This window comes from Ascaphus truei, chromosome 4 (genome assembly GCF_040206685.1).
Source record: "Ascaphus truei isolate aAscTru1 chromosome 4, aAscTru1.hap1, whole genome shotgun sequence".
Classification (NCBI taxonomy): Eukaryota; Metazoa; Chordata; class Amphibia; order Anura; family Ascaphidae; genus Ascaphus; species Ascaphus truei.
In genome coordinates, this window is record NC_134486.1 from 282,093,090 (window position 1) to 282,110,650 (window position 17,561).

A 17,561-nucleotide genomic window follows, 5' to 3' on the forward strand; every position below is an offset into this window, starting at 1 on the left:
TTAATAAAACATCTAAGGATAAAAAAAAAAGGTATTTAACTCACATTCTACGAGTTAAAAACGAGCAGTAGAGAGTGTTTAGCGAGTCTCTCACACTCGTGGTATAGAACGCCGACTTCCAGACCTCCTCACACCGGCGGGTGCTTCCTCATCAGATGATCCGGTCCTGCACGGCTCTCGCGAGATTTCCTTCTGTGGTATTCAGTAATACACTGCCAATGCTCCGTTCAGCTCTCGCTAGGAACAGTCTCTCGGCGTCACTCTCCCTGCTCCAATCACGCTGGCCCTACGCGTTTCTCCACTCGGGCTTCATCAGGGGATGCTATGGTTACCTTTTCCCCTCCCTGGGTATTTAAACATACCTCTATTGACCGATTGGCTGGTATTTAATTAGTTGGTATATAATTAATTAAACATTATACAGGCATATCAGGACTACATAGACACATCGTCAAAACTGGCCTGAAACAGTGTTTAATCTTTTTCAATAGCCATATACAAATAATACTTGCTATTTATAGAATGCAGGTATATAATCTCTAATTGGATATCCCTCCCATATTCCGGTATTAGGGAATTAAATGTGTACCCAATCTAAAGATGTTTTTGCACTCATACAAGTAATGACAGTTATTGTGTAATAGCAATTGAATTAGGTTGATATTACAAAGCTGATTTAATATATATATTACAGAACAGGCTGGATATCTTAGATATTCGATTGGTATTTATTATTATTATTTGTTGCCAAGATTTTTGACAGAAAATGAGATACATATAAATAGGCAACCCTGTGTTGCCAAATGACTAAACCAGAATTATATTATCTGTTACCATAATCTCTAGAGAAAAATTATTTTTATAATTATAATTGCTGGAATATATTCAATATTTTCAATATAAGAGAGATAATGATAGTAGATGATTTAAGTAATAGAGAGGATTCCATTTGTTGATTACATTAACATATATATAGTTTTTATTCGCCTTAATATATTCCCTTTAATATATTCACCCTACATCTTCTAATATTTAGAGCATATTGGATAATACCTATTGTGAAATACAATGATACAGCCTCTATTATCTAAAAAAGAAACGAAAAACCAGTGTAAATAATCCCTATAATCATAATTAATATTAAATAAGTAATCAATTGATTTAAATATAATTGATTGAACTTTATTATTCTCAAGGAGTGACTACCGTGATAGTGATGTAAATTAATATAAACTGTACTCTTAATTTTAATTTAATTTAAATCTACTTAGATTTGTGAACCATATAAATATATTATATATACATTATCTATAACCCATTTATACAACTAATATGTATTGGCCAATTTATGCATTCAATTCTAGGTTGGTACCAGATCTATATACCGTCACTCTAATCATAGACAACACTATGTGCAGGGGGTCTCCGGAGCTGAATCGCATTGGTTTCAGGTCCTGTGGCCCCCTGCTTCCTGAGATACAGACCCCTTTATGAGGTGCCGGTATATCTCTGCATTTAAAGGTCCCGATCAAGTGACCGCGGAATGTAAACAAAGCAGAGAGATACCGGCACCCCCTAAAGGGGCCTATATCTCGGGAAGCAGGGGGTCCCCGGACCTAAAACCATAGCGCTTCAGCTCCGGAGACCCTCTGCACATCTACACCATGAGTAAAACACCCATTTCAATAAAGACTCATACCTTACCTTTGCGGCTATCTGCTACTGTAACGAAGCAGCATGAATGTATTTTTAATAATAGTGTACAGTGAGCAGGGGGTCCCCTGAGCTGAACCGAGTTGCTGTGTGGACCAGGGACCCCCTGCTTCCCGAGTTACAGGCCCCGGAATGTGTCATCGGGTGGCAGTGTCGCCGCCATTTTTATAGCACCCCATTCGTGCCGTGTCCACTATAAATATGGTGGCGACACTGGCACCGGTGCCCCAAACCGGGGCCTGTAATTCGGGAAGCAGTGTGTCTATGAGCCACAAATCCATGCGGTTCAGCTCAGGGGACCCCCTGCTTCCGCACAATATTATTAAAAATTCATAAATGCTGCTTCATTACCATAGCGGATAGCCGCTAAGGCAATGAAGGGGTTAAGGCAGAATAGCATGTTTATTGGGGATATTTGCCCCCAATAAACATAGCAATAAACAACATACACCCACTGTATTTGAAATACATAAACAACAATAAATACATTAAATACATATAGTACTCACCACCCATTTCTGGCTGCCACGATGAAGGCCATCCTCCTCTTCATCCTGTCCATGTCCCCTCCGTTGATGTAATACAGACACAAGAATGAAAACATCCAATGTAATGTCCCCTAACCCCTTAATCACCATAGCGGTTATTAACCGCTACAGTCATTAAGGGGTTAACCCACCCTCACCCACCACTCGGGATGCCTACATACCCTCCCACACTAACCCCCCACCCCGTGAGGCGTAACCACCCTCACCCACTACCCACAAGGGAGGCCTACCCACATACCATTGGGGAACCCCCCCCCAACCCCAGTACCCACAATAAAATCAATACAGTGACAAACAATAAACATCATTATATTTATTAAATACATTACCCACCCCCTGTGCCCCCCCATAAATACAAGATTTATCCTTTTACAAACAGGGTTCATAACACAGCCCCACGCGAGTCCCCGGTGGGCTGGCGGGGCACCTGACAGACCTACAGGGTACCAGCAGCCCTTTTCAAACAGGTTCTGGAGGCCTGCTGGTGGGTCCCGCCAAGCGCCATGGCCCCCAGGTGGTCTCCTTGTGTCACCGTGGGCCACAATTGGGTCCCCACGGTAGGCCCAAGGATGTCTAGGAGCCCCGGGTCAGACCCACAGGTGTCTGCGGGGCCTCGGGTGGTTCCCACGGGGGTCTGGGGAACTCACGAGTGCTCATTACGGGTCCGAGGTACCCCCATGAATGTGGGACCACCGCTTCATCCCCGCACCTATGGGTCGGCGGGGCCCCCACGGATGTGGGACCACCGCTTCATCCCCGCAGACTACGGGTCCGCGGTGCCCCCACAGATGTGAGGCCACCGCTTCATCCTCGCATGTGTCACCACCAGCCTTATACCGGTCAGATACCCGAGGAGACCGTAGGTGGTCTCCAGAGGTCTCACGCAGAACCACGGAACAAACCCTGAATGTAAAAAAAATAAACTCCATCCCTACTCTGATTGGCTCTAGTATACCATGTGACAGAGGCTTGGGGGAGAACGGATGTGACGTCATTGAAAGCCTGTCACATGGTACTAGAGCCAATCAGAGTAGGGATAGACTTCCCACGCTCTGATTGGCTACCGTACCATGTGAGGACGGCCATGTTTCTTTTCATGACGTCATCTTAAAGGCAATTGAAGCAAAGTCATTCTGATTGGCTGTGATTTCATTGCTTTTAAGTGACGTCATGATTTTTTTTTATCGGCCAAAACACATGGTTTTCGCGGCCCAATTAGGGCCGTGGGAACCATGTCGAAAATGTGAAGTCATAGGCCTTTAAAAGCCTATGTCATCTCATTTTTAAGCCAGCCGCCGAGGAGGAAGGACCTCCTACAGAAGAAAGAAGACCAAGGCGTGGCCGAAGACGGGAAGAAGACCCCAGAAGAAGATAGAAGAAAGAAGAATACAGATGAAGATGGATTACAATTAGAAGACCTGTGGATTGATTTGGATTTTTAGTTTAATGTTTATTTTTTAAGGTTTTTTATTTTATGGGTTCCTGTGCCTGGTGGATTGGTTCGTGAGTAAGCTGTTCAACGGGAGTCGGTGGGTCAAGTAATGGTGAAACCCAATGTACTCGGGCAGAAAACAGTCACAAACCTCAATACACCCGGGTATACCCGAATTCGTGGGACTAGCCAAGCTCGAATAAAGTGTGTCGCCAGTGTATGCTGCTATGCATAAATGTGTGTATAATGTATTTTAAAATTAGATAGATGTAATCGTTGCTATTGTATGGTGTACTTGAGGTCAGGTTAGCCTTGGTTTTCAATTTTGTATTCTTGTTGGTACTTTTATTTTTTCACAGGCTAAATTGTTACACTGGCGACACACTTTATTCGAGCTCGGCTAGTCCCACGAATTCGGGTATACCCGGGTGTATTGAGGTTTGTGACTGTTTTCTGCCCGAGTGCATTGGGTTATTTTCCAGGCAGGGATTGAAGCATTTTATTCCCGCTGGCTGCAATACTGCACAGTATATATATATATACTGCATTACAATTCATGAATTTATGCCATCTGGTAGACACGCGAAGCATTGCAGCCTATTAAATCCTAATCATTATCATTTAACAGATCAGCTGCCCGTCAGCCAGGCATGAACCCAGGCTGGGAAGGCAAATGCAACGGGGCTTGTCAGAGGTGAGGAGCGGCGCATTCCAGGTATCTGCCAGGTACATACTGGGTATTTGCTCGAATAAAGTGTGTCGGTGCAGTATGTTAAAGGCTTGAATTACTTAATTGTTTAATTGTTAGGGATGGAATGTAAATTGTTTAGGGATGTCATTAATGAATGGTAATTGATTTATGTTTACTGGATTGGTTAAAATAGTATACTTGTTGGGAGGTATTTGCATTTTGCTTGCAATGTTATTGTTAACATTCATTTGCAGAATGTATATGGTGCACAGATTGTATGCATCATATATACAATGTAAATGCTATGTGTTGATTGGCATTTGAGGTTTTTGTTTGGCAGTTGATGATTGTGATCGTAAGTTCAGTTAGGATTATTAAAGGAAATTAATTTTATTGTAGTGTGTCTGTATGGAGAAGTGTTATTTGGAGTACAGCATGTTTTTGATTACCCTTCTACATTTATTTTTATATTGGTTCATCATGTGTGTGTGTGTGTATGTATATATATATATATATATATATACAGTGCTCGACAAACCCGGTCGCCTACTCGCCAGGCGCGACCGGAAATTGGCCGGTGGCCAGCTACTTTTTTCCCCTGCTCTGCGCAAATTTTGTTTTTTTTAAAATAAATAAATAAAAATATCCTCCTGGCTGATTGGCCAATTGGTCGTGACGCGAAATGGAGCCCTTCTCTGCAGGGGTAAGTAATGGCTGCTCCCTGTCTCCTGCCCGCGCTTCCCCCCTCATCCCCTCCAGTCTCCGCTACTGTCGGGCAGGAGATGACAGCAGGGGATTTCCCCCCTGTCCCACGGTTCCGCTCCTGTCCCTGTGGCTGCACGCGTGGGGCAGGAGATGACAGCGGGCGATGTCTCCCCCCCCTCCCTCCCCTGTCCCGCTTGCTCTCCGGTTCCGCTCCTGTCCCTGTGGCTGCACACGTGGGGCAGGAGATGACAGCGGGCGATGTCTCCCCCCCCTCCCTCCCCTGTCCCGCTTGCCCTCCGGTTCCGCTCCTGTCCCTGTGGCTGCTCGCGTGGGGCAGGAGATGACAGCGGGCAATGTTCCCCCCCCCCCCTCCCTCCCCTGTCCCGCTTGCCCTCCGGTTCCGCTCCTGTCCCTGTGGCTGCTCGCGTGGGGCAGGAGATGACAGCGGGCAATGTTCCCCCCCCCCTCCCTCCCCTGTCCCGCTTGCCCTCCGGTTCCGCTCCTGTCCCTGTGGCTGCTCGCGTGGGGCAGGAGATGACAGCGGGCGATGTTCTCCCCTCCCGTCCCGGTTGCCCCACGATCCCTGCTTTCCCCCAGTGCCCGTGGCTGCTCCCGATGCCAGCAGGGGTGTTCCCCTCGGTCCCCGTGGCTGTCTCCGCTTCCCCCTCCCACAAATGTAAAAATAAATAAATAACAAAAAAATATCCTCCTGGCTGATTGGCCAACTGGCCGTGACGTGGAATGGAGCCCTTCTCTGCAGGGGTAAGTAATGGCTGCTCCTCGCGCTCTCGGTCCCTGTCTCCTGCTCGCGCTTCCCCCCTCATCCCCTCAGTCTCCGCTCCTGTCCCTGTTGCTGCTCGCGCGGGGCAGGATATGACAGCGGGGGATTTCCACCCCGTCCCGCGTGTGCTCCGGTCCCGCTCCTGTCCCCGTGGCTGCTCGCCCGGGGCAGGAGATGATAGCGGGGAATGTCCCCCCCCCCCGAACCCGCTTCCCCTCTGGTCTCTGCTCCTGTCCCCGTGGCTGCTCGCGCGGGGCAGGCGATGACAGCACGGGATTTCCCCTCCTCAGGTTCCGCTCCAGTGGCTGCACGCGCGGGGCAGGGGTGTTCCCCTCGGTCCCCGTGGCTGTCTCCACTCCCCCCCGACCCCCCCCCCCCCCAACGAGAGAGAGTGTGAGTGTGTGTGTATGTGTGTGTGTGTGTGTATGTGTGTGTGTGTGTATGAGAGAGAGAGTGGTGTGTGTGTGTGTGTGTGTGTGTGTGTGTGTGTGTGTGTGTGTATATGAGAGAGAGAGAGACAGAGAGAGAGACAGAGAGAGAGAAAGAGAGAGAACGTGTAGGACACCAGAGGTACCCCCCCACTCCACCCACCCAGTCATCTCCCCACCCAGTCAGTCAGTCATCCCCCCACCCCACCCCACCCAGTCAGTCATCCCCCCACCCCACCCAGTCAGTCATCCCCCCACCCCACTAGTCAGTCAGTCATCCCCCCATCCCACCCAGTCAGTCAGTCATCCCCCCATCCCACCCAGTCAGTCAGTCATCCCCCCCACCCCACCCAGCCACTCAGTCAGTCATCCCCCCACCCCACCCAGTCAGTGAGTCATCCCCCCACCCCACCCAGTCAGTCATCCCCCCACCCAGTCAGTCAGTCATACCCGCACCCAGTCAGTTAGTCAATAGTCAGTCACTCCCCCCCCCACCCAGTCAGTCACCCCCCCCCCACCCAGTCAGTCACTCCCCCCCCCACCCAGTCAGTCACTCCCCCCCCACCCAGTCAGTCAAAAGTCAGTCATCCCACCCCCCTGCCCCCTGCCCAGTCACCCCACCCAGTCAGACAGTCAGTAATCCCCACCCAGTCAGACAGTCAGTAATCCCCACCCAGTCACAGTCAGTAATCCCCACCCAGTCAGACACCCCGTCACCCCATCACCCCACCCAGTTACCACATCCCCACACCCATTCACCCCATCCCCACACCCAGTCACCCCATCCCCCCACAGTCACCCTCTCTCCGTCTCTCACCCTCTCTCCGTCTCTCACCCTCTCTCTCTCCCTCCCTCCCTCTCCCCCTCCCTCCCTCCCTCTCCCCCTCCCTCCCTCCCTCTCCCCCTCCCTCCCTCCCTCTCCCCCTCCCTCCCTCCCTCTCCCCCTCCCTCCCTCTCCCCCTCCCTGTCTCTCTCTCACCCTCTCTCTGTCTCTCTCTCACTCTCTCTCACCCTCTCTCAGTCTCTCTCACCCTCTCTCAGTCTCTCTCTCACCCTCTCTCCGTCTCTCTCTCACCCTCTCTCCGTCTCTCTCTCACCCTCTCTCCGTCTCTCTCTCACCCTCTCTCATCCTCTCTCTCACCCTCTCTCCCACCCTCTGTCCGTCCCTCTCTCACCCTCTCTCCGTCTCTCTCACCCTCTCTCCGTCTCTCTCACCCTCTCTCCGTCTCTCTCTCTCACCTTCTCTCCGTCTCTCTCTCACCTTCTCTCCATCTCTCTCTCACCATCTCTCTCTCCGTTTCTCTCACCCTCTCTCCGTCTCTCTCACCCTCTCTCTGTCTCTCTCACCCTCTCTCTCACCCTCTCTCCTTTCTCTCTCACCCTCTCTCTCCGTCTCTCTCACCCTCTCTCTCCGTCTCTCTCACCCTCTCTCTCCGTCTCTCTCCGTCTCTCTCACCCTCTCTCTCCGTCTCTCTCACCCTCTCTCTCCGTCTCTCTCACCCTCTCTCTCCGTCTCTCTCACCCTCTCTCTCCGTCTCTCTCACCCTCTCTCTCCGTCTCTCACCCTCTCGCCGTCTCTCACCCTCTCTCTCTCCCTCCCTCCCTCTCCCCCTCCCTCCCTCCCTCTCCCCCTCCCTCCCTCTCCCCCTCCCTGTCTCTCTCTCACCCTCTCTCTGTCTCTCTCTCACTCTCTCTCACCCTCTCTCCGTCTCTCTCTCACCCTCTCTCCGTCTCTCTCTCACCCTCTCTCCGTCTCTCTCTCACCCTCTCTCCGTCTCTCTCTCACCCTCTCTCATCCTCTCTCTCACCCTCTCTCCCACCCTCTGTCCGTCCCTCTCTCACCCTCTCTCGGTCTCTCTCACCCTCTCTCCGTCTCTCTCACCCTCTCTCCGTCTCTCTCTCTCACCTTCTCTCCGTCTCTCTCTCACCTTCTCTCCATCTCTCTCTCACCATCTCTCTCTCCGTTTCTCTCACCCTCTCTCCGTCTCTCTCACCCTCTCTCTGTCTCTCTCACCCTCTCTCTCACCCTCTCTCCTTTCTCTCTCACCCTCTCTCTCCGTCTCTCTCCGTCTCTCTCACCCTCTCTCTCCGTCTCTCTCACCCTCTCTCTCCGTCTCTCTCCGTCTCTCTCACCCTCTCTCTCCGTCTCTCTCACCCTCTCTCTCCGTCTCTCTCACCCTCTCTCTCCGTCTCTCTCACCCTCTCTCTCACCCTCTCTCTCCGTCTCTCTCACCCTCTCTCACCCTCTCTCTCCGTCTCTCTCACCCTCTCTCTCCGTCTCTCTCACCCTCTCTCTCCGTCTCTCTCACCCTCTCTCTCCGTCTCTCTCACCCTCTCTCTCCGTCTCTCTCACCCTCTCTCTCCGTCTCTCTCACCCTCTCTCTCCGTCTCTCTCACCCTCTCTCTCCGTCTCTCTCACCCTCTCTCTCCGTCTCTTTCACCTTCTCTCTCCGTCTCTCTCACCCTCTCTCTCCGTCTCGCTCACCCTCTCTCTCCGTCTCGCTCACCCTCTCTCTCCGTCTCGCTCACCCTCTCTCTCCGTCTCGCTCACCCTCTCTCTCCGTCTCGCTCACCCTCTCTCTCCGTCTCGCTCACCCTCTCTCTCCGTCTCTCTCACCCTCTCTCTCCGTCTCTCTCACCCTCTCTCTCCGTCTCTCTCTCCGTCTCTCTCACCCTCTCTCTCCGTCTCTCTTACCCTCTCTCTGTCTCACCCTCTCTCTGTCTCACCCTCTCTCTGTCTCACCCTCTCTCTGTCTCACCCTCTCTCTGTCTCACCCTCTCTCTGTCTCACCCTCTCTCTGTCTCACCCTCTCTCTGTCTCACCCTCTCTCTGTCTCACCCTGTCTCTGTCTCACCCTGTCTCTGTCTCACCCTCTCTCTGTCTCACCCTGTCTCTGTCTCACCCTGTCTCTGTCTCACCCTCTCTCTGTCTCACCCTCTCTCTGTCTCACCCTGTCTCTGTCTCACCCTGTCTCTGTCTCACCCTGTCTCTGTCTCACCCTCTCTCTGTCTCACCCTCTCTCTGTCTCACCCTGTCTCTGTCTCACCCTGTCTCTGTCTCACCCTCTCTCTGTCTCACCCTCTCTCTGTCTCACCCTCTCTCTGTCTCACCCTCTCTCTGTCTCACTCTCTGTCTCACTCTCTCTCACAATCTGGATCTGGATATTTTATTTACCCTGTATATCTTAACTGCCCTATACAACACCGAAATAACCTATACTGCTTTCTTCCAGATCTGACTCAAGCTTCACACGGAAGACATCGGAACCCCCTCTAACCCAGAAGACAGGTAGGGAACACATCCCCTCCAACTTATAACATTGCGGGAATGAGGTACCTGGACATTGAGGGACTGCGGATCAGGTAAGATCCCAGGCGGGATTGCTGCTTTAAATATTGTGAAGCGGGGACGTCCAGACACTGGTTAAGGGGTTCAGGAAACTAGTCATTCACATCTGGCTTTTTTTTCTAGATTTGACATTTATATACACACACACACACACACACACACACACACACACACACACACGACTAATTGTAGTATAATGTAATACAATAAATAAACTTATGTCAAAAACGAATGTTCTTACTAGGAATTTATTAAATTTATTTCATTTATGGTTTTTTTTAAATGCGGGGCTGGGGGCGGGATTGGAGGCGGGGTTGGGGTGGGACTAGAGGCGGGGTTGGGGCGGGACTAGGTGGCGAGTAGATTTTTTGGTTCGGCGAGTAGATTTTTGGGTGATTTGTCAAGCACTGTATATATATATATATATATATATATATTTTTTTTATATATATATAGTTGCATGATGAAGCAACTGTACAAATTCATGGGTGAAGGGTGGGTATCGGGCCAGTGTGGCTTAACCCCTTAATTACCTTTGCAGTTATTATCCGCTAAGGTGTTTAAGGGGTTAATTGATATCTGAATGTAATTGCAATGTATTGGCTTTGTTTTGGCTATGTATTTTGTGGGCAAGACAAGGATGTTGCTGGCGACAGAGACTTCTTATTGATGAGGTCAGTAGTACTTTATTAATTTGAATATGCTAGTTAATGTTTTTAATAATGTGCAAATAATCTATTATCCCTATCTGGATAATAGTTATTTTGCACATTATTGTACTGTAGGTGTTGGGGGGGAGGGGGGGTGTATGTATTGAATGTATAGGCCAGGTTTATTTTTTTTACATTCAGGGTTTGTTCCGTGGTTCTGCGTGATACCTCTGGAGATCACCTACGGTCTCCTCGGGTATCTCACCGGTATCAGGCTGGTGGTTCCACGGGTGACACATGCGGGGATGAAGCGGTGGCCTCACATCTGTGGGGGCACCGCGGACCCGTAGTCTGCGGGGATGAAGCGGTGGTCCCACATCCGTGGGGGCACCGCCGACCCATAGGTGCGGGGATGAAGCGGTGGTCCCACATCTGTGGGGGCACCGTGGACCCGTAATGAGCACTCGTGAGTTCACCAGACCCCCGTGGGAACCACCCGAGGCCCCGCAGACACCTGTGGGTCTGACACGGGGCTCCCAGACATCCTTGGGCCTACCGTGGGGACCCAATTGTGGCCCACGGTGACACAAGGAGACCACCTGGGGGCCATGGCGCTTGGCGGGACCCACCAGCAGGCCTCCAGAACCTGTTTGAAAAGGGCTGCTGGTACCCTGTAGGTCTGTCAGGTGCCCCGCCAGCCCACCGGGGACTCGCATGGGGCTGTGTTATGAACCCTGTTTGTAAAAGGATAAATCTTGTATTTATGGGGGGGCACAGGGGGTGGGTAATGTATTTAATAAATATAATGATGTTTATTGTGTGTCACTGTATTGTTTTTATTGTGGGTACTGGGAGTGTGGGGGGGGGGGTTCCCCAATGGTATGTGTGTAGGCCTCTCTTGTGGGTAGTGGGTGAGGGTGGTTAGGCCTCACGGGGTGGGGGGTTAGTGTGGGAGGGTATGTAGGTGTCCCGAGTGGTGGGTGAGGGTGGGTTAACCCCTTAATGACTGTAGCGGTTAATAACCGCTATGGTGATTAAGGGGTTGGGGGACATTGCATTGGATGTTTTCATTCTTGTGTCTGTTTTGCAGCAGCGGAGGGGACATGGGCAGGATGAAGAGGAGGATGGCCTTCATCGTGGCAGCCAGAGATGGGTGAGTGCTATATGTATTTAATATATTTATTGCTGTTTATGTATTTAAAATGGGCACATTCACTATTATCCCTTTGTGGATAATAGTAATTGTGGCCATTACTATACTGTATGTGTTAAGGGGGGGGGGTATTTCTTTATAAGTATGTATGTGTTTAGACATTAATTTGGGGGGACACATAATTGATACTGCAGGCGTGCGGGTAACACCCGAGTGCCCCCGCCGGCCTATAGTTTCATTGATGTGCATACATGTGTATGTTAGGGGTTGTTGGGGTTATATATATATATATATATATATATATTTCTTTATTTATACAGAGATATTTATGTATTTAGATTTCTTTATTTATTTAGTGTGGGGCTGCTGTGTGTGATTATTTTCTATTGTGGGTAGTGGGGGTGGGTGAAGGGGGTATTAGCCCCAACGGTGGTTGTTTAGGGCTTGCGGGTGGGTAGCGGGAGGGCTTAACCCCTACATGACCATAGCAGTATTAACTGCTACGGTCGTGAAGGGGTTAAGTGTACCCGCAACCCCCCGCAAGCCCAAAACAAACAACAAGGGCCAAATAGCCCCTTCACCCACCCCCGCTACCCACAATAAAGCTGGCACGTGGGTTAACCCCTTCATTGCCTTAACGGTTAGCCGCTAAGGTAATGAAGTGGCCTTTAAATGCATTTTTCCTGCCTCGGATGCATGCCGGGGTCCTCCGGTGCGGGTATCAGCTCCGGAGACCCCCGGCATCAATCACAGACAGGAAAAAGGGCTGATTTTTTCTAAGTGTCGCCCTTGCCGATGCTTCTCCTCCACCAAGTTGCCATTTTAGTTGGCGGGCTGCATTCCCGATAAACTCTCCATTCTGGAGTGCCGATCAGCACCGAAAAGCTGATCGGGGCTACCTGAATTCCACCGAGTTCAAAAAGTGCCAATAAGTGGCTTATCGGCAGCCGGCTGCCGATAATTTTTTATCGGGAAGAAAAGTTGCCGATAATATCCACTTATCGGCGCTTACTGAATCGGGAGGGCAAAAAAATGCTGGAAAAAGCCTTATCGGCGCTTACTGCATAAGGCCCTAAATACCATATTAGATCTGCAAACATACTGTATGCTACATTCACTTTAATCACTAAAAACAATAGTATCGTTTATTAGATGTACTTCATAGCACATCACACTGTACAATAGGAGAGAGAAATGGCAAAGCACAACCGGAATCATCCAAAAAAAAAGAATTAGGAGGAAAGTGCGTTATCCATAAAAGTGTTTAATAGTCATGGAAGGAAAAAAGGCAAGGCATTACCCTACCAACATGTTTCGTGCTACACAGAGCACTTTATCAAGGCATACACATCCTATCCAGGGTGAACGCGCTTGCGCAGTAGCAACCCCTGGGCTCCCCGTGGTTCCCACAGTGAGCACGGCACGAGGGAGGAGGAGGGAAAAAGAGAGAATGAGAGAGGGACAGCAAGGGAAAGAAAGGAAGAAGAAGGAGGGGAGGGATGGGAGAACCAAGGGGGAAGGAGGGAGTGTGATGAAGAAGGGAAGGGGCACATGCGCACCAGCAGAACCACCACCACCAGACCAACATGGACGGGGTCCTTCACAATAACAATGATTAAATTAAAATAAACTTTATTCAAAAAATACATAATGACGAACACATTTACAAAACAGTAATTCCTATCTCTGATATATGAAAGGGTTTGGTGGTGGTGGTTCTGCTGGTGCGCATGCGCCCCTTCCCTTCCCTTCTTCATCACACCCCCTCCCTCCCCCTTGGTTCTCCCATCCCTCCCCTCCTTCTTCTTCCCTTCTTTCCCTTGCTGTCCCTCTCTCTTTTTCCCTCCTCTTCCCGCACCCTGGGCTCCTGTGCTTGTTCCCCTTTGCGCGCGGCAACGGGGAGGGATTGGGGGTTTATTCTTCCTTCCTCCCTCTTTGGGAGGTGTGCGTGCGCACCAGTAGAATGTGGTTGATGGCGCTGGTGCGTGCGCGCGTCCGGCACGCTCCCCCACTCCTTAGGCACCCTTCATGGTCACATGAGTAGGAAAGCCTTTTGCTGCCTCTGCGCAAGCGCGTGACAGTTCGGTTCTCTATCTGTTGGCCCAGGATTGCGTGTGGGAGGCGGTGGCTGCGTTTGTGGGCGCGTGCGCACGCTCTGTTGACCCCACACCAGAGTCTCATCAGCCAGATCATGGGGTGGCTCCTAGATATGCTTCAGGATTGGTAAGCCAATTACTTTTTAACCTTTAAATATGCTAATGATGATAGGATGTGTATGCCTTGATAAAGTGCTCTGTGTAGAACGAAACATGTTGGTAGGGTAATGCCTTGCCTTTTTTCCTTCCATGACTTTTAAACCCTTTTATGGATAACGCACTTTCCTCCTAATTCTCTTTTTTGGATGATTCCGGTTGTACTCTGCCATTTCTCTCTCTATTGCATTTTATCTCCAAGGACGGAGACCTTGAAGGTCTGACGGGATTAACATGGACGCCGCAGCAGATTCGTGAGTTTTTCCTGCTTGCTACATGGTTACATTATTCTGCTAAGGGATTAGGGTATTATCCATTGGGGTGATTATTAGACTTTGGGTTCCTGGACAACTTGTGTGCCATCTATGCCATCTATGCTGGTTTACCAACTAGGATACCACACCCAGTACCCTCCCTACAATCAAGATTACAACCCAGACCTCACACAGGATTCACCATCATTATTTAATTATTACTAAGGCTGTACACGGTTCTTGGCACCACGCATTATATTCCCCATCACACTATACAGTATGATGTATCTCTTGATGTTTTTCAGACATGTATCTATCTATCTATATTATGGATAACATACATGTCTGAAAAACATCAAGAGATACATCATACTGTACAGTGTGATGGGGAGTATAATGCGTATGTATATCAGCTGTCTGCTGATTCTAATGAGTCAGCCCCTGACGAAGCCTAACGGAGAAACGCGTAGGGCGTGGTGTACATTGAACATAGCAGACTCATTAGAATCAGCAGACAGCAGCAAGGAGGTGCCGGTGGCCGCCTGTCCCATTATTTGCCTGCAGGGAGATCGGCAGTGCAGAGGATCGAGGCCCTGCTCCCACAGCATACCGGACGAACTCTCGCGAGAGTGAGTGACGTCACCGCGCCATCACGTGGTACGGAGCGTCCCCTGGAGCCGTGGGTAATCACAGGAACACAGAGGACTCTTCGTGGGAACATAATAACAACACACAAAGTGCCACTGCGGACTGCACCTATAAGAAAGTACCGTGAGTACTATATACATTAGGAGCGGCGAAATAGACCTAATTAGGTTGAGAAAAACGGAGAAAGACACTCATTTAGAGACTGTGGAGCAATAGAGACACCAAGTGTGTTTGCTGCATATAACCAGGAGTATTTCACTTGTGGTCAATAACCCATATACCAAGGACTGCTGAAGAAATCTGCTAAGGGCTAATATCCTGTTTCTATGAGTGTGAGAAGCTCAGAATTCTCAAAAGTTTTATGTTATCTCACAGAATGTGAGTGTTTTACGTATAGTTATTTTTATCAATAATTTTAATAAATTGTGTTACACTATTTGCACTTTATCTCTCTTCCTGCATGGTAATCTGTGCTGGAGATCATAATTGCTGTGGATGCCCAGCTGTTCCAGATCCATCACATAATTGTTCCAGATCCCAGAGTGGATGCAAGGCTTGATTTTATCATCTATACTGTAAGTGCATATTATACCTTCTGGCGGTTTATTGAGTCTGAACATACTACCCTATGTTTTTTCTTTTTTTCTTGTCTCCATTTGCGCCTAGGTCATTCTTTGTGCACATTTCGTTACCAGCCTGTGGAGCGGTAGACCTTTTGGCTGCATATTGAGTCAGGGATAGTTAGACTGTAAGGGTATATACCCTCCATGATATGTGGTAATTATTCCATTTTCTAATTTCAGTGTGGTTGCGCTTATTGCATTTCTGTTTTTCGTAATATATATATATATATATATATATATATATTAGCTGAGAGACCCGGCGATGCCCGGGATGTAATGTTCCTGCTCCTCTCTCTCCTCTCTCCTCCCCCTCTTCCACCTCCCTCTCTTCCCCATCTCCCCTCTCTCTCTCTTCCCCCTCCCTCTCTCTCTCTCTTCCCCTGTCTCCCCCTCTCTGTTTGTCCCCCGTTCCCATCAATCCAGCTCCCCCCCTTTACAGGTCTGGTCCCCCCCCCAATTTACAGGTCCGGTCCCCCACCCCCTTTCCAGCTTCCCCCCTCCTTTACAGCTTCATGCAGTGTGTGTGTGTGTGTGTGTGTGTGCGTCAGTGTGTGTGTGCGTCAGTCAGTGTGTGTGTGTGCGCATCACTCAGTGTGTGTGTGTGTGCGTCAGTCAGTGTGTGTGTGCATCAGTTAGTGTGTGTGTGTGTGCGTCAGTCAGTGGGTGTGTGTGCGTCAGTCAGTGTGTGTGTGCACGCACGTCAGTCTGTGTATGCGTGTCAGTGTGTGTGTGCGCGTCAGCCAGTGTGTGTGTGTGTGTGCGCGTCAGTCAGTGTGTGTGTGCACGCGTCAGTCGATGTGTTTGTGTGTGTGCACGCGCATTCAGCTGTGTGTGTGTGTGCAGCAGTCAGTGTGTCTGTGTGCGTGTCAGTCAGTGTATGTGTTTGTCAGTCAGTCTGTCTGTGTGCGCGTCAGTCAGTGTGTGTGTTTGTCAGTCAGTCTGTGTTTGTGTGTCTGTCAGTATGTGTGTGTGTGTGTGTGTGTGTGTGTGTGTGTGTGTGTGTGTGTGTGTGTGTGTGTGTGTGTGTGTGTGTGTGTTTCAGACAGGCAGTTCGTGTTGCAGTTCGTGTGTCAGTCAGTTTGTTCTTGTGTGCCCCCCCCCCCTCTGCTTTTTCCTCTGCCCTGCTATGAAGGGGGAGTGGGGGGTAGTTGTTGATAGCTGCTCGCGCTCCCGGCTTCCCAGCCTGGCCGCTGGTCCGGGGGGGCAGCCAGGGGGGGAGGGGGTCAATACCTGCTGGCGCCACCTTGGCCATGGGGGGGGGGGTTGGGGGTGGATATAGCTGCTGGCGCCACCCAGCTTCCCGGCCCGGCCACGGGGGTGGGGGGGTTTGGTGATACCTGTTGCTGGCGCTCCCAGCAGTAATATGTGAGGCGGCGGCATGTGAGAGGCGGCGGCATCGGTTACTCGGCGGGAGGCGCCGGGAGTTTTGCAGGCGGGAGGCCGCATGTCGAGAGGTGAGGTGGAGGAGGGGGGCGTTTGAGGTGAGGCTGTGGCGCCGAGGAGCGGGCGCCGCTGGCCATGGGTAGCGGTGCAGAGGCTGGGGTTTGCTATGGGTGTGGGGGGGGGAATGTGGGAAGAGGTGAGGCGGCGGCGGCACCGAGGAGCGGGCAGTGTTGGTAGCTGTGTCGGCGTCGGGTGAGTGTGACCAGTGAGGCGTGCGAGGCGGGGCTGGTCCACGGACCAATCTGATTGGCCAGAGTGGGAGTGACAGACCAACTGACCAATCGGATTGGCCATTGGGACAGTACATACAACGTTTAAAAAAAAAATATATATATATATATATATATATTTGTATGTGACTTGTAACTTTTGTAATGAAATGGTTAAATGCCATACTCACAAAAAATAATTTGGGTACCACCATTAGACCTGCCTTTTAATTGTAGGCTATTCCAAGAAATAACGATATGATAATCCATGGTCTGGATTTGAGTAATAGCAGGTTGTTGTGTGACCTAATTTTCATAACGTTAATTCCATGCGTTAACATTAACTGAGGTTTGTGGATATGCGCAGTTAGATGAAAGGTTTATTAGCCTATGATTTGCAAATTAATAAGTCTGAAGTTCTGTGGTTAAATCGAGGGCATCGCAATACTACTAACCTTTGTGGATATGCATTACGAGTAGCAGAACGTTAAATAGGGGTAACGTCACAATAATTTGTTTAATGGATATCCATGGGTCTACCCCCATGACTGCTGCCTGTTGTGCTGCTCTGGAATCACTGTGCCTTACTGCTATCAAGTGTGTAGTATGAAGAGTACAGTATACAAGCATTGCAGTTGTGGGTTTCTTTTCCTTTTTATAGGTATCCATTTTCCTTTTACAG

General features: G+C 49.9%; 1 protein-coding gene across 1 annotated transcript in view; it reads right to left on the reverse strand.

The window, feature by feature from the left end:
* LOC142492379 (uncharacterized) overlaps nucleotides 1-16,673 on the reverse strand; it is a 36,797-nt gene extending 20,124 nt beyond the window's left edge. The window contains exon 1 of the mRNA XM_075595026.1: nucleotides 16,565-16,673. Within this exon, the coding sequence (XP_075451141.1) occupies nucleotides 16,565-16,673 (109 nt within the window). The remainder of the gene's footprint in view (nucleotides 1-16,564) is intronic.
* Nucleotides 16,674-17,561: the final 888 nt, after the last annotated feature.